Raw genomic sequence first — 27,697 nt, forward strand, 5'->3', positions numbered from 1 at the left:
GGGTGAAGAGTTTTGCAAGAGATGGGAGAATTTCAGAAGGAAAACTTCATGGTGTATTATTTAAACACATTATAGATAATGCATCAATCAATACACAGCATTCAAATGGCAATTTAGTTGAATTAGAACACAGCATACTTTTCTGGAAATTTCAAATCTACCACAATTATATTTTTAAAATTTAAGCCCTGGACAAAGGTTCTTGAAATGCATCTTCAAAACAGAAGTGTGCCATTTTCATCCAATAACTATATAGTAGTGCTTTTGAATAGATACAATTATGGTTCTTTGCTCATATTGTTTTGGTAATCTGGAAATAATAATCCCAAAACATTTATCCCAAAGCTTTTAGACATTTTCTTAAACCAATAATTCTCAACCTTTTCTCCACCATGGATGCCCTTTAAATACCTTTTGTGGACATGGACCATGGCCACAGACTCCCAAGACTAAATTCAACATTTAAATCATAACATTTCTTCAAGGCTTCGCAAACCCCGTGACATTGTGCCCCCAGCTGAGAACCACTGCACTAAACTTTTACATTTTTAACCAGAGATATTATGTATCCTTCTGATAGTTCAATATTCTCTATATATTATAATGGAGTTGCATACAGAAATGAAATAAAATCACCAATTGCAATTCTATTAGAAATTATTTTCAACAATTATAAGATACAGAAGTAAATTTATCTATCTTTTCCTCCTATTTATTATTAACATTTTATTCTTTTAGTTTTATAGGGCCCATTTCCTGAGATGCAATTCCTATCTCAGTTATAATTTTTGTTACTTTTTCTCTTCCACTTAGTAATGGTATTACACAAATTCAGTTCTTGGCATTACTTTTTTTACCCCATGTCAATATTATTCAGTACCTCAGTTTTAAGGTCCTTTCCTGATTCTGTATCAAGTTTCCTACCCCTGTATATTAACAAGTCTCTGGTACCTCTTCTATTTCTACATGAAAACAGAATATCATGATACAGGGGTGGGATTCAAATTTCTTAACCAGTTCTGTGGGCATGGCCTAATTTGTGAGTGTGGCTTGATGGTCATGTGACTGGGTAGGTGTGGCTTGCTGACTGGGTATGGCTTGGTGGTCACGGGAATGGCTTGGCATGGCTTGTATGTAAATATTGTAAATATTTATGTAAATATTGAATTTTTTATTAAAAAAGAGCAACTTTTACTCAAAATCAGGCAAAGCAGGCAGATTGAGTTATTCACAGAATTACAGATTCACTCAGAGATCTATCTTTCTGCATTCTGCTACCTGAGTCTGTCACATAAAATTTGCTTGCAAGCAAACTCATAAAATTAATTCACAATATACCATGTATGTAAATATTGAATTTTTTATTTAAAAAAGAACAACTTTTAACCAAAATCAGGCAAAGCAGGCAGGCAGATTGAGTTGCTCACAGAATCAGATTCACTTAGATATTTACCATTCTGCAATCTGCTACCTGAGTCTGCACTGAAAAATAGAAGCTTCAGTCCTAAGGAAGGTTCAGCTCTGCTTTTAGATTAGCTAGAAAGCAAGAAATCCAACAATTTCCTGCTTTCTGGCTAATCTAAATCTCCCGGCACAGCAGGTCAGCTGATGGTCAGGGGAAAAAAAGGAAAAATAGCAACTTACCAAACGCAGGCAAGTTGGCTGGCCATATGCCAGGAAAGGAGTGAGTGGCGGGGTGGGGCGGGGCCAGCCAATGGCACGATTTGCCGGTTCTCTGAACTGGCCAGAATCATAACAACTGGTTCTATAGTACCAGTCTGACCAGGTAGAATCCCACCCCTGATATGATATATATGTTGAGACTCTGGAAAGAGTGAAAAGAAGAGCAGCAAGAATGCTTAGAGGGTGGAGGCTAAAACATATGAAGAACAATTACAGGAATTGTCTAGTCTAATAAAAAGGACTAGGAGGCATGCCAGCAGAAGCTTCTGAAAAATTCTGAAAAGTGCTTCCTTCAAGATAGACATTAGTGAGAAAATGTTGCATATGCTAGCAGTGGTATCTAATAGTTGGGAGGGGGGGTTAAAAAGACAAAGGCTGAAAAACGGTCGATAGAAACAAATAGAAATAGGAATTTAACAGAAAGAAATGTAAAGATATGGCCCTAGGTATGAAAAATGAAATAAACACATACAGTATGGAGAAAATCTGGCTCAAGGACTTGGATGTTCTAATGGATCACAATGTCAACATCCCCCAACAATGCAATATATCTGCAAAGAAAACCAACATCTTGAAAAGTATCAAGAACTATCCTAGAACTGTTTCATTGGAACACAATGTGAACAGTTTTAATATTACTTTTGAAGAAAAGACAGAAACTGAGATTAGCTTAGTTTCTTAACTTCCAACAATGCACATATAGGATTTGAAATAATTAATGCTTTATAAATCTGGAGGAGGAAGGGAAGTTAGCAAAGGTAATATGAAAGGTGAACTGGTATCACCTGCTCCATTAGGTAATAATCAGTAAATGGCCTATAAAACTGTGGCTCTGTGGTAGATGAAAAAAGCAACCACTATCTAAACTCAGGGAATACTGATTATCATAAATGTACCCATGAAATAATTAGCACTATCCTCAGAACCTTACATCGAAATGATGAACACACTGTTGTGACCTGAGCTCTGCTCCTTTGGGGAACGTATATGTGATGCTTACACACATGTAGAAAAGATGTGAAATTTGCACTGTGATCCTATTTTTATCAGACTGAACCTCTTTTACATCCTCTGGCAGACACCACTGGATAAAATATTATTGCTTCAAGTCATTGTTTCAAAGACTGTCCCTGTCAATTCTGTGTATTTTTTCATAGCCACTACAGAATGCTTCACTGGCCATCCTACTGGAAATAGTGCCACTCTATGCACACACAAACAGGCCTTGAAGAAACCAGGCAGTTTTCCAAGGTCGTATTTATCTAAATGCCATTACTTATATCTAACTAATCAAGGTATTATGGAATATCTTAAGATCAGTTATGTCCAAATCATTCTCACAATCTACTAAGGAAGCTGCTGAATAAAACATAACCTCTGATAAGATTACTCTTAATGCATTCATACTTCTAATAATAATAATTCTAATAATAACTACATTCTTCTCATGACCAATATTTATTAATGGCTCTAGGATCTTCCTAATTACAGATGTCAGATTTACTGCTCGTAGCCTGTTTTTTTCTGTTGAGGAGAGAAACATTTACCCTCCTCCTCTAGTCATTTGATCATTTGTCAACTCAGAAAGTTCAGAATGCCCAAGGAGCTGCTGATACAGTTCTACAGAGGAATTATTTAGTCTGTCATTTGTATGAACCAGACATTTGTATTATCTGGTTTGGTACAGCATCCACATAGGACAGGTACAGACTTCAACAGATAGTTAGATCTGCAGAAAGAACTATTGCAACCAGTCTACCTTCCACTAAGGACCTGCATATTGCACAGGTCAGAAAGAGAGTTGAGAAAATATCTATAGACCCCTCACATCTTGGACATAAACTGTTTCAACTCCACAACAGTTCTTTTATGTCTAAGTATATTACCGTGTAGTATACCGTGTAGTATCATCTGTTCCACTACCTTTTCTATTGATATCAATATTATGATTATTATCCTGCATTATGTTATTGTTATGATTATATGATTATTATTTGGTTGTTTTGTATGTACCCTGAGAGCTTATGCACCAGAGACAAACTCCTTGTGTGTCTAATCACACTTGGACAATAAAGTGTTCTGCTCTACTCTACCCTACCCTAGTCCATGATTTGTCAATGAATAGTCTTACCATCAACAACTACATCATTTCCTAGGATGCACTGAAGGTAAATAATTTGCCCTGAAAACTTCAGATTATTCAAAAACAGTAAGGCTTTCCCTTTAATTCAATCAAAGGTTCTACCTCTTTATCAGTTTATTATTGTTGACTATACTTTATAGTCTCTTTTACAGAGCCAAAATAATTCTGCCTTTTCTCTGTTCCCTATTACTTTTATCATCTTCACTGAGCAATTCACATATTATTTTTATTTTAAATTTATCTGATAAATCCCCTTTTCTTGTCCATTGTCAATCTCAGATCATTCCAGGCTTTAGATTTTTTTGACACCATCTCCACAAATCTGAACTACTTCTAGTAGTTATCACTTGTTAGTTATCACTTACTCTTTGAGTCTACATATATAAACTTCAGAATTTTAATAAGCTTATGTAGCTGCAATAAGTTATTTTGTTATATTATATTTTTTTCTCTTATTGAGTTTACTTACAATTAATGCATTTATAAACATTTTAGGAACATCCACCTACCTTGGATTCCTTTACCGATTACTTTTTTCCATCACAGAATCCTATTACTTATTGTTCTTTTATGAAGATTCACTTTCCTGAAGTTCACAATATGGACATTTCATTTGACTATAGTCAACTTTTATTTCCCTTAAAATGTAGAATTGCAGCACACATGGTCACTTTCTTCCAAAGTTCCCACCTTTTCTAATTCCTGCAGTATCTTTCTACATTTTCACAAGAAGAAAAAATTTCAGTAAAATTGGGAAGGACTGTGCTTCAATTACCTGAACAGTCCATATTTGGTGGAGTTCATTTCCCAACAGACATCAAAATCATTAAAAATTCCCATCCCATTTTGAACGAAGTTGTTTAAAAGCTTTGTTTATTTTGGAGAGGTTCAATCATATTTTGTCCTTACTAAATGCTAGTGGTGGACATCAATAATACTACTGTTTTTATTCCTTGTTTCGTTTACTTCTGTCTGAATGCTCTTAAGCATATCAGCAAGTTCCTTCCCTTGAATTTCTTTGCAAATGAAATACACATAAATTTTTAATATACCACACTGTGCAACTCCAATTCAGTTGATTTTGTTCTTTTCAAACAAGTTGCTTTGCTGTATTCCAAACTGATATACAGCATAATCCTATTTCATATTTCTCATATTGTGAATGAACAATGAAAGCTATTAATCTTGTAAATGGATAATTTTTCACTGAGTGGTTTAATAGAACTTAATATACTCAATATGTTTCTTATTCCAATAGGGCTCCAATTCCACAAGAAGATGCTTGGAGTCGCTGTACCAACTTTGCCAAAAATTAGATCACAAATCTAAGGATGCCTAGATTAGAGAAAATGCAGACACATTATTCATCAGACATATACTTTTCATTGGACATGAATTACAGAACCTAAATGGATAAGACACCTCATAAACAGGCAGATCCTCTGACACACATCCCTATTACTTGCAGCAATCAATCACCAGCTACTACAACATTCCTCTTTAGCTTCTTGTATGTAGCAATTGTACACATTCTACTCTTCCACCACTCCATTGTATTGCCTCCTGTTCATATTTGTCTCCTGTTCTTCCTTGAGAGATTTAAAGTTGTTTCTGTTTGAGAATCCAAAATCTGTTTCTCAATTCTTGTACTGAAAAAAATTCTTCTAAATCTCGTTTCTAATTATAACTACCTTCACTTGGCTTACTCCTCTATTGGTTATCTTCTGTATAGAAAACTATTTCCCTGTCTATCAGGGTCTTTGTTTAGTACAAAGATAGCAACCACTTTTACTTTTCCTCACAGCAGTGAGTTTGCATTTTGTTGCATATATAGATTTCATTCTTTTTAGGCATTAACATCTCCCTTTAAACTCTTCTGCCAAATTCTACTGCCAAAGCTCTAGTAGGGCGCTGTATTTCTTTACTTGATGAAATTGTTCCCTAGAATTGGTTGCCTTTCATTTCTTCTATTGTCACTTTGGCAGCTTCTGTTTATTCAGCTGGATACAATTTCTCTATAATTCACAATAGTAAATCAGCAAATCTGAATGCATTGTTGCATCACAAGTCTCTTGTTTATATTGATTCCTCCTGTTGGAAGTCCACTATCAACATCTTACTAGCTGTCCATTTGCTTACTCAATTAACTCACTGCCTGAAAATATATTTTTGGGAGTTTCAACTTATGTAACTATATTATACATTTCTACATTATAAAGGTCACCAGGATAAAATGGAAATCATACCAGTATGGAAAGAACCAGGTTGAGATAGACTGGTTTATAGCTGTTCCAACCCAGTTCCCCAAACATGACAAACCCTCTGACATGAACTCAAAAGATTCCTTTATTAGGAATGCCAGTAGCCCCGGCAAAAAGTTTATCCCGCAGGGTAACAAGTCCGGCAGGCCGGAAGATGAATAGTTGTCTTCCACACCTATTTATCTCCACCCCCTGCCTTTTATCCCCAGAGCTAGGGTGGGCCTCGCTAGCCCTAGTGACTCTTCCTTCCCCAGGATTGGCCCACAGCTTTCCACTGCTTTCCTCATCTCTGCGTTCTGTGCAACCACGTGTCAGGCACTGTCCCCAGCTGTTCCTCTTCTTCATCAACCACCTCCAGACCTGGGGGCTGTTGACTCTCCATCTGACGGATGGCTGACGGATGGCCCAGGCTCCACCTCTGTCTCTCTCTCTCGGCCAACTCCATTCCCTCTTCCCCCTCAGAGCTCCCAGGTTGCCCTGATGCTGACCCTCATTCCCACGCTTCCTCCTCCTCCTCCAGTTCGGCTGCTAGAGAGGCCAGCAGCCAACAGGCCACAATAGTGTTATTGTACATGTTTATTTAAACAGCATTTCACTCATACTTAAAAAATATAACCATAATATTATTCTGATGCTTATTAAAAATGATTTAAAATGTTTGATCTATCTCAAAATATTTTAGTACTATGTTATGAGAGGCTAACCAGTGTTGTCTTTCTTCAGGAAAAAAAATAGACAATTAAGGGCATTTTTTAAGATTTTGGTATTGCTTTATTGTTGTCAGAAAGACTAACAAGTCTATGACAATGTACAGAAGCACTGGGAAACAAGTGAGGATTACAAATTATTAAATTATGTAGACATTTAGTTAATTTGAATGATTGATGCATGGTAATTCCACACTACAGTTCTTAGTATGAAAACAATCAGGTGTGCTGTCTGAAGCGCTTGGACAAAAAAACCCTCTTTTGAACACAGTGGAATTCAGATATAAATATTTTTACAGATAGCATACAACAGTACAAATCCAAGTATCATCAAGTGCTTATCCTGCCTGGTGTTCATTTTCCTTTAAAGTTTTATGATCATAAATTATAAAGTAGTTCCTGATCAAACAATAGCCTTTTAAAAACATATTAAATGTTAAACATGTTAGCAAAGCAGTGACTGTTACAAGTATATTTGACTGAAACATTAAACAACACTTTCATGAAAGATCATTAATGACATGAAAGAAATCAGCTTTTTGCTTGTAAACAAATATCTTTTATAGAAAGGGCAAATGTTATACTTAAGCTGGGTTTTGCATCTTCATTCCTCTATTTATTATCTTCAGTATTATCATCACTTTGGCTACAATAATGTTTACAATTCTAATTGTTGTCCGCATTGTTCTAATGTTCCATTCAATACAGATGAGTCTAAAATTGTAGAGTAAATCTCCTTAGAAAACATGGAACTCTGAAAGATTTATAAGCTATATGAAGTAACGTAGATGATTCTCTTGTCATTAAGATTCTAATATAAGTGAGCAAATTTGAGTGACTGGGAATGCACTTTTTAAAAATATTTTGGGGGGCATCTGAGGATCACAGTGGTACAACAGTGATGCAATAAAATTCTAAGAGGGATGGGCATATGCAATATAGGAATTTGAAACAAGCCACAGTGATGTCACGTACTCCAAGACATCATCACAGAACTGGTCTCAATTATACATATTCACTGTTGAATAATAGTTCAAGTTTAAAAACCTTGAGATTACAATAAATTAAGTCCTCCATCCTACTAAATACCATAGGTATTTGAAAAACATCCTAATGCCTACACTTGACTCACGAATGTCCTGCACAAAAGACCAAATTTAACCACTGAAATTGTTGTTGCTGTTAGTTTCGGCTGCATTTGTTTTGGTTAAATAGGAATCATCAAGGCATAAAACAAATTCTGTTAAGATTTTATTTTTAAAACAAAAAAAATTCAGTCAAAATGAGACAAAACAACTGGGATTGTCTTTCCCAAAGAACAAAGGTAAAACGCAATATAAGAAGTATGCACAAATCACTTTATCCGGGACTGACTCACTAGGCCACTCTAGATACACTACATGGATAATCTCTTCAGCAGTGTCACTGTAAAGGCTGCACTATATTAGCAGCTTGACAGTCCTTCCAAAGATCTGTGTAGTATTTTCCAGAAGGGTGCACTTACAGAACATATACCAGTATAGCTTTTCTCACAAAATACAATATAGCTTTAGAATACCCTTAGAAATCTAAATTATAAATAAACTTCAAAGTTCATAACAACAGTGACAATTTAACAGTTCATTTTAGAAAATAAACATTTCTGAAAAATTAATAATTATGTTAAAGAATTAGAATTCTTTTATTGGCCAAGTGTGATTGGACACACAAGGAATTTGTCTTGGTGTAAATGCTCTCTGTTATTTCATGTTATACATTATAAAACATGTAGTCTGTTTATTTTATTAATAAAGAGAAGGACAATTATTTAAATAAGATTCATTCTGATATGATTTATAACAATAAATCTGTAGTTGTTGCAAAGGCACTAGCAGTATAATTTTTCTGCATCACTCTCAATCCTCAGGAAAAGATGTTCAAATTTAAATATAAATTTTGAATGATATACAATCCTAACTGAATTACACAAAGAGGCTTCCAAACTCACAAAAAGGAGGGTATATTTCTCTTTTCCTGAAATTTATTCTAGAGAACTCTTCAATCTTCTGGATCCAATTAGGATCAAAGATTCAAGTGCAAAGATTCAAGGAAGATGTCAGTAATAATAGATACAAGCACTCTGTTCTACTGGTCACATAACTTGGTTAAGCATTATAGATTCAATAATATTCTTAACTAATGCACAAAAATGTGCAATTTTAGAGCTTTTTCTATTTTTAATCACTACAAATATCTCAAATTTTACTTGACTTAAATATTAAAAGTTTCTGTAACTTGCATTTGTATGTACATTGTTTCAGTGTTGCTTAATGTTTTGTAAACATTTTCCTCTTAATGTAATTCTTACAGGTATTGTACTATTATATTAAAATATTAAATAACTTCCCATTTTAAAAATTGGTTTATATACAGGTTTAAAATTGAAAAAATAGAACAAATGTGAACTACACTAATTTCTTCTCCTGCTGAATTTAAAATGTGTAAGTTTCAAGCAACCAATTTGGTATGGCTATATTAAGCAAAATAATGTTTTAAACGTTCCAAAGCAAGTCAAGAAAGAAGCATGTGTAACAAACATTACATTTAATTTTATAGTAGGTACCTACTTTCTTTAAGTCAATACCACATTTTAGATAAACTATATACATTTTAAATAATGAATATACATGCAACTACTTAGAAAACAAAATCAGACCAGTGATGATATTATGGTAAAATAACCTGAGTCACAAATCTGCATCTTGAGTATCTACAATACAGTTCACCATATGCATTAAAAAAAGAGATAACAATAAAAAACTGGGGGAACTCAAAGGCTGACAGAGAACAACAGAGTAAATCAACTCCTCCATAACACAAAATGAATATACTATATACATGGCATAGAATTTGCAAATACTGAATGATTATTTTTATGTATATTCTTTAATATACATAAATTATACAAGACTTTTATCTATTTTACTAGCCATCTGATTTAGATGAAAAAGTAGAGGGGAAAAAAGCAGGTAAACATAACACTTCAAAATTACTTTCTGCTTGGACATTTAATGGAATGTATAAGTAATAGTGAGAATATTCTAGAATAAAATTCTTGTCTAATTAAATTTGTTCACATAAATTTAGTGTCTCTCTTTTATGAGCAACAAACATTTTGCATTTTGAAATTCATATTCACTTAAGTGACATAAAATATTTTTAACCAGAATGGGGTTACGGCTTAAAAATAAAAATGGCTCACTTATTTTTAGTTTCCAAAGGTAAACTAAAATTGAAAACGAGATGATTAACTAAAGCTAAAATCATGGATTTGGAATTTAAGAAATATACAAAGGGAAACACAAACAAATCATATTCTATTGCAGTGTTGTCCACATGCCGATTTAAAATATCATTAAGCATTATTTTCCTGGTATATTTCAAGGAATGAATGGAACACAGAAATAAATTGCAAGGTTAAATAAAGGAAATAAACCAGCAGCTCTTCCATATTGTTTTGGGATTTACTTTTTATACAGTCTGTATCAAAATCTTCCCACTGTTTATAATTTGCCCTCTTCAAGGTCATTAATGTTTCCAATAAAAAAAATCTGAGGATTTTAAAAAGATAATTCCTGGCTAGAATTTCCAAACCTTTTTGTCTAGCAAAATATGCATAATCTGAAGAGTAGTTTATGTAACATGTTTTTATTCTCAAGTGCTATCGCTTAGAACATTGCTTTATAGGCTCCAGACATTAGCTGTGACTTGAACATGACTACCTTATTCCCAGGCAAGAATTCAAATATTGTAACTCCATCTCAGGAATATTCTACTTATACTTAAACCTGCAGAACACCAATTTTTGCATGAACTTTCCAGAACATTTAGGCAAATCAAAGTAGTAGGAAACATAACTTGTCCTACATTTTTTTTCTATGAGTTCAGCAAATTTCTCAGGAAGTCATATTTAGCTTCAGAAAAGTTTTTAGTCTGATATTCATTCTGTTGACATTCTATAATAACTATAGGAGCACTTATGAGAAATAGCTTCATGACCAAGCTAGTTTTATTAGTACCTCCAGTTACTGCAATATCTTGAAAAAATCTAAACACCAATAAGACAGCTTTGAAGATGGGGGGAGGGTCTCCTTTTTCATAGTTTCCTCACACCCACTTGTTATGATCAGATCTTATTACATAAGAAATGCAATATTATTACACAAGGTGCTTCCAGTTGGGAATTGAATTGAATAACTGCACTACTTCATGCAGACATTTTTACATAGATCCATATTACTTCATCTTCCACTTCTAAATTGTTCATTTTCTCACTGCTTTATTGTTGTTATTTCACACACTCACACACAAACACCCCCAAAAACTTATCAAGGAGCCAAAAGGTGAAATAGCTGGATCTATTCATACTATTATACTAGGGCACCTCCTTCTAAAAGCAATCCACATTTTCAATACCTCTAAATATCAAGTATAGCAATCATAAATTCCCAAACTACATAAATATGTTTGCATATCTTTTAAAACATCTATTTCTACCAATTTGTTAAGTTTACAGACATCAAAAAATCAACTGTGACATTTTTTTTTACAAAAACAGATATTTAAAGGCATATTCCACAAAGACAATAACTGCAGTCCTACATTTACAGTTAGGACTACATTTATGGTTCATTCATTTCAAATGCTTTCAGTTGAAGAGTCCAAATTGCTAACAATATATAACTAAAACTCATACACAAGATCTGAAAGGCTCCTCTTTACCCCACTTCTATTATTTGCTTTTGACAGAAGATGAGGTATTGTTGCAGCTTTTGGCTCAGCATTGCTGCTTGGTAAAATATCTGCAGTACATAGAACATTTTTTTTTTTGGGGGGGGGGGAGGAGGTAAGAAGGAAAAGAAGATCTAAGGAAATATATTCAGTTGGAGTTCTCATATTAAGTGATCTGCTCTTGGACAGCTGCCATACATTTTCACAGGTTTGTTTTACCAGTAAAGCACTTAGGAGTGAGAAGGAAAAAAGATCAGACATATGCAGGGGGGCTTTCAAAATTACAGCTCTTTGCCCTACCAATGGAAAGGCATTGTGCAATCTCTCTCTCTCTCTCTCTCTCTCATGTCCCCCACCCACCCTGGAAGGAAATGAAACAAGACGTCGTAGAAATTCCTGATAAAAATCCCATACACGAGACAGGACGACTGCAAAATAAATGACTGGCTAGTTCGACCACTGGAAGCGTCCCAAGAAGTGACCCAGACCCTCAGCGCGAGAAGGGAAAAAACCGAGACGCGGCCGGTTCGCCCCCGTGCAGCGCCCTGCTAAAAGTCCCGTCCCGCTACACCCCCACCCCCCGTCCCCCACATTTGAGAGCGGGACGCCGTCTAAGCCAAATCTTCGGATGTTTAAGGGCTTTTCCACGCCGTCCAGGGTTTCTCAACGGGGGACCAAGAGCGAGTGCCGACTGCCCTTTCTCCAGAGAGAGAGAGAGAGAGAGAGAGACGTATTTCAGAAGCCCATGGGAGTGGGGGAACGCCCCACACCATCACCCCCGGGGACGTTACTCTACGGGGGTCCGTACACCTGACAGACAGCAGTTTCCGTTCTGAACATTGTACTCATCCGCCACTGGTCACTCTTTTAAGAACAGGTGACGGCAGGGGCCATAAAACTCCTCACCAGGTTCCCGCTCCAGACCCAATATTGTAGAGACAGCCGGGCAAGAGGGAGGTTTGCAGTTCCTCAGCCCATCCCCGCCTCACCGTCTCTCGAGGAATTCCAGAGCTCGGCCGGAGTATTTGCCTTCATTCCTCAACTCTCTTAATGCAGCACCCCCGAGGTCCCTACCCCCACCCCCCCACCCCCACACACACCCGGACCCCCAACCTCAGCGCCGAGTTTAGCAATGGGCTGTCGCGCGAGCCATCTGCTCCTCGCCTCGGACCCTCAGTCCCAGCCTACGAACAATGCGCGAAGGGGGACAACGAAGCCCCCAAAGGAAAGAGAAGCGAAGTGCTTACAGTTCGCAGGAACTGTATCTCGTCTTCCCCTTCGCCCACTTCAGCCATGGCGCTCTCCCTCTCTCCTTTTTCGCCTCCCGGGCGCTGCTGCTGCTGCTGCTACTGCTGCCTCCGGAGCCCGGGCTGGCAGGTGGTATGGAACTGCAAGAGGAGAGGCACCCCTGCGGGGACGGAAAGCAGGAGGAGGAGGAGGAGGTGGTGGGGTGAGGAGGACGTTGTCTGCAGCTGAGCTAGAGGCTCCCAAGCCGAGCTGGACCTTTAGTAGGAAAAGAAAGTGAGAGCGGCCCGGAGCCGGTCGATTAGCTCCAATCTGCTCGAACGCGTGTCACTCCCTCTCTGCAGCAGAATGGCAGCTCAGCCCGGGTTCCTTGGTGCAAGTGCATGGGGAAGAACCTAAAGCGGGGAGGGAAAAGAAGGCTGCGATTAACAGGGACAGCGGGGGGTGGAGCTCCCGGTGGCTCCCCCACTACTGCAGGTGATCCGCAGCCGGCTCTTCCCTGCAAAAAGCAAACCAGAAGCGCAGCGCCGCTCTCTGGCCAGCCGGCCGGCCGCGCTGGCTGGCTGCCTGGCTGCCTGGCTTGCGCGCACGCGCGCTTTTGCTTCCAAAGCCACTCCCTCCACACCCTGCGCGGCGAAGGCGTGGAAGGCAGACGCGCGCTAGGCGCAGAGAAGAACTGCATGTTGACGTGCAGCGGAGGAGGGCGACGAGGGGGACGGGCGGTCGGGCGGCGAGCCCGGCCAGCCTTCGACGGAGTGGTCACAATCTCCCTAGGGAGGAGGAGAACACCCCCCCCCGGTGGGACGCCAGAAGAGCTCCGCAAACCGATTAGCGGGGTTGTCATAAAGCCCCCCCTACGACAGGTAGAAAACCGTCAGGGCTGTATGCTTCTCATGGCGTTTTCCGCTTGAGTGGCACCAAAGGGGGAAGGTAGCCTTGGCTTGGGTCATTTGTTGAATCTAGAAACCGTGTCCGATGGATTTGAGCTGGGTCTTTTGCTGACTGATGCGCGATACTGTTAGTAACATCACGTCTGCCTACTATAGCACTATAGTACCAGGGTAATGGTAGCGATCCTGTTACTGACCGTCCAGAGTCCACCGGAGTTGGGTGGCCAATACATTAAAATAATAAGTGACAAAGAGAAGACTTATTCCAAAGGTAATGATGCTTTGGGTTACTTAGAAATTCAGAATATTTGGATGCTTTTGGCTTCCAGAGTGTACCAGAATCCCAATGACCCCTTCTCCAAAAAAGAAGAAAGAAAGAAAGAAAGAAAGAAAGAAAGAAAGAAAGAAAGAAAGAAAGAAATAGCAAGTTTGGTGTGGTGCTTAAGGGGGTTGGCCTAGAAACCAGGAAACTTGAGTGCTAGTCCAAGTCTTAGGTATGAAATATCAGCTTGGATGACTTTGGACCAGTCACCTTCTCTTAGCCCAGTTCACCTCACAGGATTGTTGTGAGGAAAATAGGAGAAATAAGGTTACATATGTTTGCCCTATTGAGGTGTAAATGAAAAAAAAGGCAGGATATAAATCTTAAAAAAACAAAAACAAATTTCAAATGCATTTCACGGGAGGCTGTGGATCTTCTCCAGGGGCAAAGCAAAGAAGTCCTGTTTTGTAACAGTCTGATTTTGAAGGAGGGAGACCACCAGATTGCAAAGAAGAAAGGCAGACTGCTATAGGGAGATGCTACCCTCAAGTCCTTGCTTACTAGCCATTAGTCTTTGAAAATAAGCACCTTTCATTGTGCTTGAAAACAAGTACTTATGGCAGTGCAGCACCATCAATCATTGTAATGCAATTCAACCTGGCCACACCATTTAACTTCTGTTAGCTACCCTGCATTCAGCAATATTTGAAGCTTCCAGGCTGTATTCAAGTGCAACACTAGTTTTATGCATTGCCATAATCCCGTAAGGAAATTACTAGTGTATTGTATAGATCATTGTGTCCAATCTGTTGTTGTCTAGGAGGGCAGTAGGTGGCAAAGACACTGTTAATGAGTCCATCCAGGCTCAGCCATGCTTATTTACTAAAATGGTACATTTATCTCATCTAGTACATTTCAGTACCTGCCTAGCCTTACATGATTCTCATGATAATTAGAAAGACGGACATCATACTGAATTATAATCAGGAGTACACTTGGAGCTGCTAACATCTGGCTCTTCCAACAGGCAATGGGTTAGGTGGACTATAGCAGCAGTTGCCACCCGGTGGGCCACAGCCCACTGGTGGGCCGTGAGAAAATTTTGGTGGGCCGCAGAGAAATCTAACCCCCAAGAGCACCCCCACAAAGCAATTGATCCAGGCTGTGCAGAAACACAAGGCTGCGCTACCCACATGGCCCGAGGCAACCCTCCCCACCCACTCACTCCTTACCCGGTAAACTTGCCTGCTAAATTGCTATTTTTCCTTTTTCCAACCATCATCTGTTCTGCTATGCTGGGAGATTTAGATTAGCTAGGAAGCAGGAAATAGTTGGATTTAGATCTTTGGCTCAGCACAGCTGAACCTCCCTTAGGACTGCAGGTTTGTTTGCAAGCAAATTCAATGCAGACTCACGGCAAGCAAATTTGAGAGACTGAGCTAGCCAATGGCAGATAGATAGATCACTGAATGATTCTGTGAGCAACTCAATCTGCCTGCTTTGCCTGATTTTGGGTAAAAGTTGCTCTTTTTTATAAAAAATTAAATATTTACATGCATGGTGTGTTGTGAATTAATTTTGTGAGTTTGCTTGCAAGCAAATTTTATGAGTTTGCTTGCAAGCAAATTTTATGTGATGGACTGAGCTAGCCAATGGCAGATAGATAGCTGAGTGAATCTGTGATTCTGTGAGCAACTCAATCTGCCTACCTGCTTTGCCTGATTTTGGGTAAAAGTTGCTCTTTTTTATAAAACATTCAATATTTATATAAATATTTATAATATTTACATACAAGCCATGCCCAGCCAGTCACATGACCACCAAGCCACACCCACAAATTAGGCCATGCCCACAGAACTGGTTAGTGGTCCCTGGGATCTAAAATTACGAGTTGGTGGTCCCTGAGGTCCAAAAGGTTGGCGACCCCTGGACTATAGTATGTTCCCCTGATAAATTAGATTATATTTTTAAATCGCTAGTGGATCTTGTTCTGGTCTTCCCCTGATGTCTGTGAGATTATTGTTTATGATTGTGCTGTTATTTTAACTCTCTGCTATAAGCTACCTAGAGTTACTTTTTGAATCAGGCAAAATACAACTTGATCAAAATTTAAGAATAAATAAAACCATGCATATTGTCACAGTGCAAACGGCGCCCTGTTATACTTGCATCTCAGTATTGGACACAGCTGTGTAAATTACAGAGTTTGCATTGTGATCAATCTTTCACCCCCTTGCCCCACCCCAGGATTGTTTATTAAATGTATAAAGCCACTCAATAGGATTGAGCTATCAAATGGCTATTGAATTTGGATGACTGTTTGTTTGATGGCTGGAATCACCATTGGGACATCTTTTATACTAGCTGCTAATAGAAGAGGGATATCTTGTTCTAGTTTGTCATTGCAGGACACAGCATACTGAGCAAGATGGGCAAATTGTCTGGTTCATCTCAGCCTTAAATATTACAGCTAGCCCTTCTATTGTGATGGCATTTCCATTGTTAAGCAATGCAGTCCTAAAATCTGATGTCACGTGACAGCTTAGCAAAAGCAATCCCAGCAGTCCCAGTTACCATCATAACCTCAGGATGCTGCAGGTCGTTAAATGGGAAGAGGCAGAAGCTACTGCAGAAGCACCACATGTAGACCAGACAAGAATGGCATGCCCAGGTGTGGGCAGGTGCACAAGCAGAATGGTGCGTGTGGGCCACAGGGGGTCTGGGGGCAGCCATTCGGGGACCATGGGCAGGCAAAAACCAACAAGAATGATTTCCCAATTCCTACCAATTTCCCCACTGACTTTGTTTGTGGGAAGCTGGTATGGAACATCAAAAATCACATCCACAGACCACAGCTCGCTACAACATTGTAACTGTAAGCCAGGCATTGAGGGCCCAAATTATAATCATGTGCTCAGAGAGATGCTGTAGCAGCCCCTCATAAGTCCCCTTCATTCAGTTCTATAACAACTTTGAACAGTCACTGAACAAGTAGTTATACATATCTTGTGTGCCATTTAATTCCAAACAGCAACAAAAAAATTAAAACAATAATATAAACAAGAAACATCCTCTGCCTGCATTATACACTGATGGTATATCAATCCTCAGTGTATAAAGGCTCTTCAGTGAAGAGCCATGTCTTTAAAGCCCTTTGGAAGTCCAACAAGGTTTGGCTTTTCCAACTTTTAAAAGTTATTCACTTTTAAAAACATCCTAAGGTAGGCAAAAACCAGCTATTCAAATGACTATCATTGCAAATATATCCGTTTTCCTCTTTAAATACCCATTGTAGGTGAAAACACATTTTCATGTGTCTTCATTGCCATTTTTACTAAATGGCAGAAAATAGCATATTACTTCAACTGATTTATTTAATAATTGGACATTTTGTAAAGAAAATGGGAAAAGTACTCAGAAAAAGCATGAGAAAGGGAAGGTTGGCAGGGTATACATGTTGATGGCATGGGTCTTGTTCTTTCCATTGAACTGGCTCTTATTCTTTGTTAATAGATGGGCGTCATTGTCTTCCATGCCTCCTCCACATGGTCCCCATGTGACTGTAGATACCAAGCTGCTTGTACCTAGACTGTATGTCTATTATTTGACCCACTGGTAGTTCCCACCCCACTTTCCCTCTCTTAACTACCAGCTCATTTCTCCAGTCCAAATATTATCCCAATGCCCTCGTAAATGTGTGTCCACTTGATCAGTAAATGGATATCTTATTCACTCTTAGCTTGATGTTATCCATATAGAGGAGATGTCTGGTGGTAGTTCCACTCTCGGATTTGTATCCATTCCTTATAATTATCTGGCTGGGGGGCGGGGGTGAAAACTTGCTGCGCAACAAGGCTGCATGTGGTGTAGTCACCTTACTTTATGTTCCACTTGATGGCCGCTTCTATGAGTTGCCATGAGTTGACTTCCAGTGTTGTCTTTCTCAGCTCCATTGAGTTCTTGAGGAACTTCCATTGAGTTCTTGAGGAACTTCCTCAGTGTCCTGTTGACTTTGTTCATAGGCCCATGTGTGTGGCATTGAGTCGAGGGCTTTCCTGTAGTCAATCTAGCGTGTACTCAGATTGGCCTATTTAGACCTTGAGTCTTGGGCAACTGCTCAAGCAACTGGTGTTTTGATCCTCTGGTGTTGTTCCCAATACTCTTCTGAACTGTGCTCATGTACTGTCCATATGGTCATGTAGCTTAGCAACTAGATGCCTGATAGGACATTCCAAGTTGTGGGGAAGCAGGTTATTGGCCAATAGTTGGACAGTGCTGTTCCCTTATGGGGTGTCTTTCATGAAATGCACTGTCATTTGAGTTAGCCAGTCTGGGTCAGAACCTGCTGCTATCATCTGGTTCATCTGTGGTGCTAGGCATTCATGCACTGCTGTTAGTTTCTTTAGCCAATAGATGTATATTATATTTGGGCAGGTGCTGTCCAGCTGTTCAGATTCTTGACTTGCTGCTGGATATTTGCTACTCTGATTGTGACAGGTTCCTGTTCTGGGAGATTACTGAAGCCTGTTCTCAGGTCCTGTAGCCACTTTCTACTAGTGTTGTCTTCTCTTTTTCTCATATGCTCTTGTAATACTATTCAGTTTCTGCCATTGATGGCTGTGCTGAAGTTGTTCCACTGCAGATGGGAGTATACCTTGGATGGATCTTTGGAAAATACTTCTCCAGTGTATCTTAGCCTAGTAGCCATTGCTGTGAGCTTTTGTTTAGCACTCTCTAGGGCTTCAGATGGAGTCAGACCCTTGTATTTTTCCAGTAGACAAGTCATACCCTTAATGTTCACACCTTTCTGTAATTTCACCAATTGATCAACCTCTCTTCAAGTTGCCTTGATCTTATGCTCTAACTTCATGTTCGGGGGGGGGGGGGTGTTTGTTACGTATTGCTATTCTTGATCATATACCCAAGTATACACAGGAGTATAGCAGCTATACGGTATACCAGTCCACGGTTTGAATTATGATGGTAGTAGGGATTGTTGTGAAGGCTCTATTGGCATCTTCTAGCATACTATCTGATGTACTTCTTGACTGAGACTTGCTAATTGGTCTCAAGGGTTGATTGTAGCTATGATCTTATGCCTTGTATCAGAAGCTATGCTCTGTAGTATAAAGGATGGTAGTTTCATTTTAGCTTCAGGTTTGTCTGCACATCCAGTTGTTCTTACAGGTCTTCTTGAGTATGGAATGTAGTTGGTCCAAAGTTGTGAGAGCAACTTCCTGTTCACTATATTGAAGCATTGTGTAACTAGCTGTTTCTCAGTTACTCTAAATGCAAGTCTTCTATACATTCATAAGTTCCCTTATAATTTTATATATCCTTTTTCATTAGACCAGCTGTTGTACCACTCTATCATTTCCAGGTATGATTTGTTCCAGTAGCCCACTTACCATCAGATGGTCCTGGTTCCCCAGCATCTTAATCAGAGCTTGTTAATCTACATGATGACCAAGTAAGCATGACTCTCCTAGTTTATGTTGCTCTCATATTTGAGGTAGGCAAGTGGAACATTTTGGGGTTATTGCCCAAGAAACCCTACTGGTAAGATTTGAACTGCAACCTTCTGTATCAAAAGTGGCATTTTAACCACTACTATTTCTCCCTCCTCCTTCTCTCTCTTTCCTCTCTCTCCCTCCTCTTCCTCTCCCTCTCTCCCTCAGAATAGTTTACTATACTAAAGCTTTATTATTCTCAGAAAGCTTGGTATAACATTGCCGGCTTAATGGTACTAAGTGTACTAAAAGAAACTGAAATGGTGATTCATCATTTAAAAGCAGTTTATATGGCAATTAGTTTCAGAGGGGGAAAAATCAATTCACCCACAGACAAGCAATGAATGATATCTTAGAATCTGGGATATTGATTGATCACACAAATATAATAAGTTAGAGGAGGGAAGCTAACAGATCAATTAATAGAAAAGTGAAACCTCTTTATTATACATTGAAATGACAATTAATATACTTCAACAGTTTGCTCTTTGAGAATAATTTAATATCAGTGTAATGAAAGGAAATAAAATTATCAACATTGTTACAATTTTATTTTTACAAAAATTTGTTGATTGCATTTGTAAGAATACCCTATTACCAGGGGTCTCAAACTCAAGGCCCAGGGGCTGGATTCGGCCCACGAGGTGTTTAGATCTGGCCCACAGGGCTGCCCTGGAAACAGCAAAGGACCGGCCTGTGCTACCTCTGCCAGTGAAAACGGACCTTGGAAGAGCCGCACGCTCCATTTTCGCTGGCAGAGGGTTGCAGGAGGCCTTCGCAGCTGAAAATGGAGCTTGGGAGCCCGTTTTTGCTGGCAGAGCGCTTTGGCCACCACAGGCACCTCCCAACACGAGTGGTGTCATGCTGACCACACCCAGCCTGACCATGCCCACCCCGGCCCTCCAATGTCAAACACAACCCTGATGCAGCCCTCAATGAAATCGAGTTTGACACTCCTGTCCTATTACAATAACATAATAAATAAATAATAAATAAAATCATTAAAAATGAGTTTTTAAAAAATCAGCACCATATTGAACTTTCCATAATTAATGTTTGTACAGGAGCTTTAAAAATGTGTAAGAACTTAATGAATTAACCTAAGAACTGGTAAATTTCATGCTGCACATTAAAGATAGTTCTGGGAAAGGATTTCAGACCTCTTAACTGTAGGAACCAGAGCAGAATAATGTCAGTGCACATTAAGCCTGGAAAACCTGTTCTGCCTCAGAAATACCATGAGGTAAAGTAACCTGTACCAGATGTCTATTATAATAAGCATGCTTGCTTAACATTATATAATTAACATAAATTACAAAAATTTCTCTTCATCTGAAACAACAGTGAATGCTTCAGCTTAACATGCTAAGGAGTTGCAATACTTTTATTCTCCAAGTTAAAATATATATGTAGAGGTAGTGCTTGACTTACTACCACAATTGAGTCCAAAATTTCTGTTGCTAAGCAATACAGTTAAGTGAATTTTGCCCCCTTTTACAACCTTTCTTGCCACAATTGTTAAGTGAATCATTGCAGTTGTTAAGTTAGTTAGTTGTTAAGTTGTTAAGTGAATCTGGCTTCCCCATTGACTTTGCTTGTCGGAAGTTCACAAAAGGTGATCACATGACCCTGGGATACTGCAACCATCATAAATATGAGTCAGTTGCCAAGTGTCTGAATTTTGATCACATGACCATGCGGATGCTGTAAGGCATAAGTGTGAAAAATGGTAATGTCACTTTTTTTTTAATGCTGCTGTAACTTTGAACGGTCAATAAATGAATTGTTGTAAGTCAAGGATTACCTGCATATAAAGAATGTACAGTATACATGAACACATATTTTTAAATAATATTATATTTTATTTAATATTTAAATGTATAATAAATATAATCTTAACAGAAATTTAAAAAAAACATGACATCTAGTTATAAAAAGCCAAACAAAAGTCCCCCCAAAAATCCATTTATTGTGTGTGCAATAAATTGCACAATCCCAAGGTGAGATTGGGCTCCTTGACATCCTTTCTGAAATCTCTTAAAAGAGGCTTGGCCCTCTCAAAGAAAGGGCAACTTCATGAGGTGGTTGCATGTTTTTAATAATTTTCTCCACTATCTTATTAATAATATTGTTGATAACTTTTAATTGTAGTTGTTTAACATTTTGATTTCGTGATTGTTTCTCAAACTAAACGGCAAAAGATGGAATAAAAATCAATGACACCTATTAAAATCACTTAAGATTTGCAGATGATGATATTCTCTTCTCTCAAGACCCAGAAGTGCTACTAAGATATATACAAGAGCTGCACAAAGCAGGAGAACCATTTGGCTTAAAAATAAACCTGAGAAAGAGCCAGGTTATATTTAATAAATTCACCAAAAAAAGAAAAAATATATCTGGAGAAGAACTGGACATAGTAGAGTACTACATATACCTTGGCCAATGGATCCCAATGGGTGATACAATAAAGGAAATTGAATGGCATGTTAAATATGGCTGGCAGGCATATAATTTTCAAGAACTATCTCCCCCTATGCCTGAAGAGAAAAGTTTCCAATCAGTGTGTGCTACCTGCTGTAACCTATGCCAGTGAAATATGGACACTAACCTCAGAATCAATATAAAAGCCAACTGGTGCAAAGATCTCTGGAAAGATACATGCTCGGCATTTCAGGACAAGATAGAAAGACCTGCAGATGGATTAGAGAACAAACAAAAGTACACAATATCATCAAGAGAGTAAAAGAATGGAAATGGGCTGGTCATATAGCAAGAAGAACTGATGGCAGGTGGACTAGGACAGTCATAGAATGTATCATACTTGATAAAAAGCATCCATGAAAGCATCCATGAAAGATCAACATCAGCAAGTATTGCAGGCCCAATTGGCAAAGCTCAGGTTGGACGCATGTAGAAGAGGCCTTCATCTTGTAGTGGATAGACAAAAGGAGGAGAAGGAGTAGTAGTAGTAGTAGTAGTAGTAGTGGTGGTGGTGGTGACTGGCCCAAGGCCACCCCTCTGGCTTTCATGGCTAAGGTGGTGCTTGAACTGATCTTTTGTTTTCTAGCCTGGGGTCTTAACCACTACTAGACCAAACCAATCTCCTACCTTTATCTGGATGAACATGTCAATTAGTTATGTGTAATAGACATAAAATCATTTAAAAGCTTTTTTCTAATTGATTTGACATTCAAAAGGGTCAGTGTCAATATTCAGATTACATTTTAATTATTCCTTTGAAGCATAGTCTCACACTGTTTTGATATTTATTATTTATGGAGTGTGATAATCATGAAGTATCATTTCTATTTCCTGCCAGAACTGCCAGAATCATAGAGTTCAGTATTGTCAATGATTGCTTGTAGTTCTAAATGTGCATCATAATATCTGTGCCAAGAGCATGAAACATGCGTTCCCCACAGCGTTTAGAACAAAAGTGTATTTGCTTGTCCTTATAGTTGATAGAGCTATTCCAAGCAAGGAAAAAAAACTGATTTTCATTGTTGTCTGAGAAGGTATACTCATTATTCTCTTCTGTATTTAAATTTCTCTCAAAGGAGCTGAGAGCTAGTGCTCTCCTGATCAGCTTTTTTTTTCATTCCAGCTTAATTATCTTGTGAACCATCAGCTATTATGCAAACAAAATAGTCTCAAAGAAAAAGGCATTAGTAGACGTTGGGTAATATCAAAGTGTGGTAGAATGCAACAAATCCTAAAAGTGGGAAAATCAAAATAGTTCAAAGTAGACTGCATTTGTTCCATGCCTGTAGAATGTTGACAAAAAATTAAAATTAAATTAAATGAATACAACAACAGACAAAAGAGGTGCAATGATGTTCATCCACCCATTTACTCTGCAGTCAACCCAGCCAGGCTTTGTTCATTCTCCTTCCTGGTGATATCCAGCCACTCTGCCTAACAAGAACTCTTAAGCCTTATCTAGCACATACTACATACTAGCTTTTCTTGTCCTGGGATAATAGTGAAAATGATGTTACCCATATACAGCTGTGTAAAATAATTCCAAAATTTTCTAGCTATTATGAAGCATACACAGTAGCCAACAAACTTTGTGTGGGAGACAAAATACAAAAGTGGAATTGGGATTGGCAATTGAAATTTCAATGGCATATTTTAGAAGAAAGCAAAACAGAATAACTCCATATTGCAATACTTTGTTGCAGGTTCCACTAAGAAAGTGTGATCTAGTATTGCTATCTTTTCCATGCATATAATCCAAATAGACAATTATGGCAAATTATAAGATACTGTAATGACTCTTTTTCCCAAATCTTTTAATACAAGAAATGCCCCTCTCTCAAACAGCCTTCTCAACCTTGTGCCTTTCTAATGTGTTAAAAATCTATGGAGATTCTCAGTCATCCAGGTCATTGTTATCCCAAAGATGCTTTTTCAGGAGGCAACTGGACTTTCTTTCTTTTTTTCTTTGAAGATGTTTCATTTCACATCCAAGAAGCTTTTTCCTCTCTGGATGGTAGGGAAAAGGAAGGATTTATATTCCTTGCAGGCAGCTGGTAATTTCCATCCTTTTAGAGAGTAGTTGAGGCACTTGGAGGTTTCTCTGTCTCCTCAGGATCACCTGAGTAGTGCAAATGGGTGTGGAGCCTTCTTGGCTGCAGGATGTTTTCTGCCCTGTGTCCCTTCACTGTGAAGACAGGCGTAGGCTGTTGGGGATGGGTCTGTGTTGTTTGCATCTCAAACTGAAACACAAATGGTTCCTGTAGTCTGCAATTTTTCTGGAAATCCATTCATATTCCCACACCATTCGAAGGGTGTTCATCCCAAAATGCATAGCTAAAAGTCTGTGGAGATTTCTAATGTGTTGGCATTACAATTTCTAGTAAACATATTTTGGATTTTTTTTTCCAGTTCAGACATATTCAATGACGATGCCTATCACATGTGAAAATGGGCCACCACACAGTTAAGTGTTTATGTAAATTTCCTATATGAACATTTCCCCCAAATTTAGCATCCCATTTACCTCATGTTTAGTTCAGTGTAATTTTAACATATTTTAACAGTGTTTCTTTAAGTAAAACATTTTATGTTAACATCTGAATGCATCATTAATGTCTATTATTAATGCATTCAGTTCTAACACCGGTATCCAGCATGATGGGGCAAATAACTGAACTCCAGGCCACCACCTTCATTTGCTTTTGAAGAGTTCATTGATTTTGAAGCAGTAAGTAGAATGGACTGTGGAGATGCTAAATGGTTCAAAATTAGGAAAGGAGTATGTATTACTTTTATATACCATCAACTTCTTAATTATATGCAGAATGTTTCATAAGATGTTGCAGAGTAAAAGAAATAGAAATTGGAATTAAACTGCTGAAATAAATCTCATCAATCTCTGAATGGTGAAGATAATATTTTGGAGAACTGAAACATGAAAGACTTAAGGAATATCTTGAAACATATGTCAACAGGCAAAACCAATGTACGCTACTAGAGAAGAAATTAACATAGTAACAGACTTTGTCTATCAAACTCAAACATTCACAAGAATAATGACCACACCTATGATGTGAAGATATGTCCACAACTTGGGGAAAAAAACAAACATAAACAAAATAGTAAGGTGGCAGGGATTTTATATTGACAACATAGTTACATAGTGCAAATGCCCTCTTATCTCAATTGAACAATTTTTCCACTTATTAAAATGGCAGTGAAACATCATAAACAATATGGTAAGCCTAGCTTTGTAAAAGGCAGTGGCTAGTAAACAGGAGACTAATGATTTATATAAATATCTAAATGGACTACCTAAAGAGCACTGACATTTGACAAAACTGCATTTTAATATTCATGACCATTTACTCCTAATTTTCTTCTAAATATTTACAATTATAAATCTGTATTTTTTTTTATAAATGTTTCCACATTAATGAAGTAACCGGAATATAAATTAAAAATGGAGCCTATGGTTTAAACAACTAATAATGCAATCGTAAACATTTTAAACAAGAAGCTAGATGCAATCAATATTGTTATCGATATATTATCACATGTTTAGGCCTTCAGCCAACAATATTAATATCACACTAAGCAAGTACTTTTGATCTTTTCTTGGGAATGCTTGCTTATGAGTAAAGTTTTGAGATTTATTTTTATAAAAATATTACTATCTACGCCTAATAGGTACAGTTATGTAAATTCTACCTAACCAGAAGTTCTTAAGTGCATATTTCTGCGCTGGTCCTATGCTATTAAGCAAAAGATGGCATTCTTTTTCATATCCTCCTAAGAACTGCAAGACTACAAGGCATTAATTATTATTAACTCTTATGTAATCTGCTTTTTACTCAGGGCAGAAATGACACTATACTTATTTCTGAAATCTTGTCATACCGTGTTGAAAAGGACAACTTCTGGGATTATGCAATAACTTGTAAAAAATATCAGTAAGGATTATATCTCATACAGGAAAAAGGAACTGATTGATAGAGATTATATAACCTCACTAATTAACATGTCAACCAAATCAGATTTTCTCACTTCTTCCATTGGTATTAGTTATCTCAAATGCAAATGAAATTAAGATATTTCAGACAATCAGCCTGAACAGAATTTTGTTTGCAACTCTTTGGAAAACAAATCATCCTGATTAATAAGAGTTGCCTTCTTGCTCAAGTCAGTATTATTCCTGGTTTTGAGCACAGCACAGGAAATATAGCAGATATTTTTTAAAAAATCTTATTTCCAAGAAAAGGAAATAAGACATGAATTGTGCTTTCTATTCAATCTAAATTCACTGCATGAAAAAGCAGTATTCTTTATATCAGCACAATAGGTTTTTTAAATGTTCATGTTTCATCATAACCTTAATTATGGAGTGCTGATATCATCCATGAACATACTGTTTCCTTAGTACTGTTGGATCATGATGTGTTTGGACAAACTCATTATCACTGTATGTAGGAATCAGGCAGAGTGCATCTCCTTTTTAAAATATTTTAGAAAATTATTTGGAATTTCAAAAACAGCAAAAGTAACTAGGACATACTGCTTCTCATAATCATTTACTTCTAACTTGTATTTCTAGGACAAATTATAGTGCTACTTTAGATTTTTAAAGCCTGAATGGTTTTGTATCTGCCCAGACATGTAGATCGTATTGGAAAAAAATTTAAACATTTTCTTACTCTTACATGAAAATTGAGTGGACTTTTTTTAAGACACATTGCAGGTTTGAAATGTCCTTAGACACTTAATTTTGTCGCTAACCTTACACCAACTACGGCCTATTGAAAGGTAATTATATTTTCATTTTGAATTCCCCTGGCCTTAGCAATCATCTTCCACTTCTACTGATTATTGTGTTTATAGTGATAAACATCCTGAGTTTAATTTGATAATTGATTTTTTAGAATTGTCTATTGGTTTCCCTGGAGGTCTTTTCAAACCAGAACTTAAGATTACAAGTATAGGATGTGATCTTCTCTGCATGTAAGTCCCTTATGGGTGCAGGTGCCACTGGATTCAGCGTACTGTAGTGATCAGTTGGTGACCACATGGTCTCTGCCACATTCTACTGCATTTGGTCATTTCTATCTAACGGATATCTCATTAGGTTAATCAAGGGATGTATAATGTGAAATAATTCAGCTTTATTGAAACATATCTTGATAAATGCATATAGAATAAGCATGTATTACAACTTACAAATTCATCGGTATAAACTCAACTTTTCAATTTTCATTAGAATCCAGAATGCAGTTAACAGACTTTTTGATGCCATTGATTTCCATATAGTATCATTCCATAGTTATCAGCATCCCACACAATCATTTTTGAACTACTGTCATACACAGATAGCTTGGATACAAGCTTTTAAACAAGGCTAAGAGCCAAAACAGTATGAAAAGTAGAAATGCATTTTAGTTTCACGTTCACAGATGCTAACTGTGCATGAAATGTATGTTACAGTCTGTAGGTGTGTTAATTGGAACTAATTATATACTTATTAATGTGTGTTGACATCTGATTTTTCTCTATGGTTTCGGCCTCTAGAGAGTTTTAAAATGTAAGGCTGTCTAGTCACCTTAATATAAATACATAACATAGCATAGCAGTGTAACATCCAGTTAGAAATAGTAGAATGGAATATCCCTCTAGTAAAAGGCCGGTGATATCAGTTGATTTATCTTCCCCTCTGAGGTATTTGGGGTCTCCAGTATCTGATTTGGGAAA

General features: G+C 37.8%; 1 protein-coding gene and 1 long non-coding RNA gene across 2 annotated transcripts in view; one reads left to right on the plus strand and one right to left on the minus strand.

Annotated features, from left to right (window-relative positions):
* Nucleotides 1–13,308, minus strand: part of RYR2 (ryanodine receptor 2) — a 317,056-nt gene extending 303,748 nt beyond the window's left edge. The window contains exon 1 of the mRNA XM_087967520.1: nucleotides 12,812–13,308. Coding sequence (XP_087823646.1) covers nucleotides 12,812–12,859 — 48 coding nt within the window. The 5' untranslated portion in view covers nucleotides 12,860–13,308. The remainder of the gene's footprint in view (nucleotides 1–12,811) is intronic.
* A 120-nt stretch (nucleotides 13,309–13,428) lies between these two features.
* LOC148132846 (uncharacterized) lies at nucleotides 13,429–22,368 on the plus strand. Its single transcript, XR_015746940.1, has 3 exons — nucleotides 13,429–13,672; nucleotides 19,311–19,431; nucleotides 21,713–22,368. It is a non-coding gene; the product is annotated as an uncharacterized LOC148132846 (long non-coding RNA).
* Nucleotides 22,369–27,697: the final 5,329 nt, after the last annotated feature.

The sequence above is a fragment of the Notechis scutatus genome, chromosome 1, assembly GCF_049901735.1.
Source record: "Notechis scutatus isolate UNSWTSFEM ecotype Mainland chromosome 1, rNotScu1.2, whole genome shotgun sequence".
In the NCBI taxonomy this organism is placed as follows: domain Eukaryota; kingdom Metazoa; phylum Chordata; class Lepidosauria; order Squamata; family Elapidae; genus Notechis; species Notechis scutatus.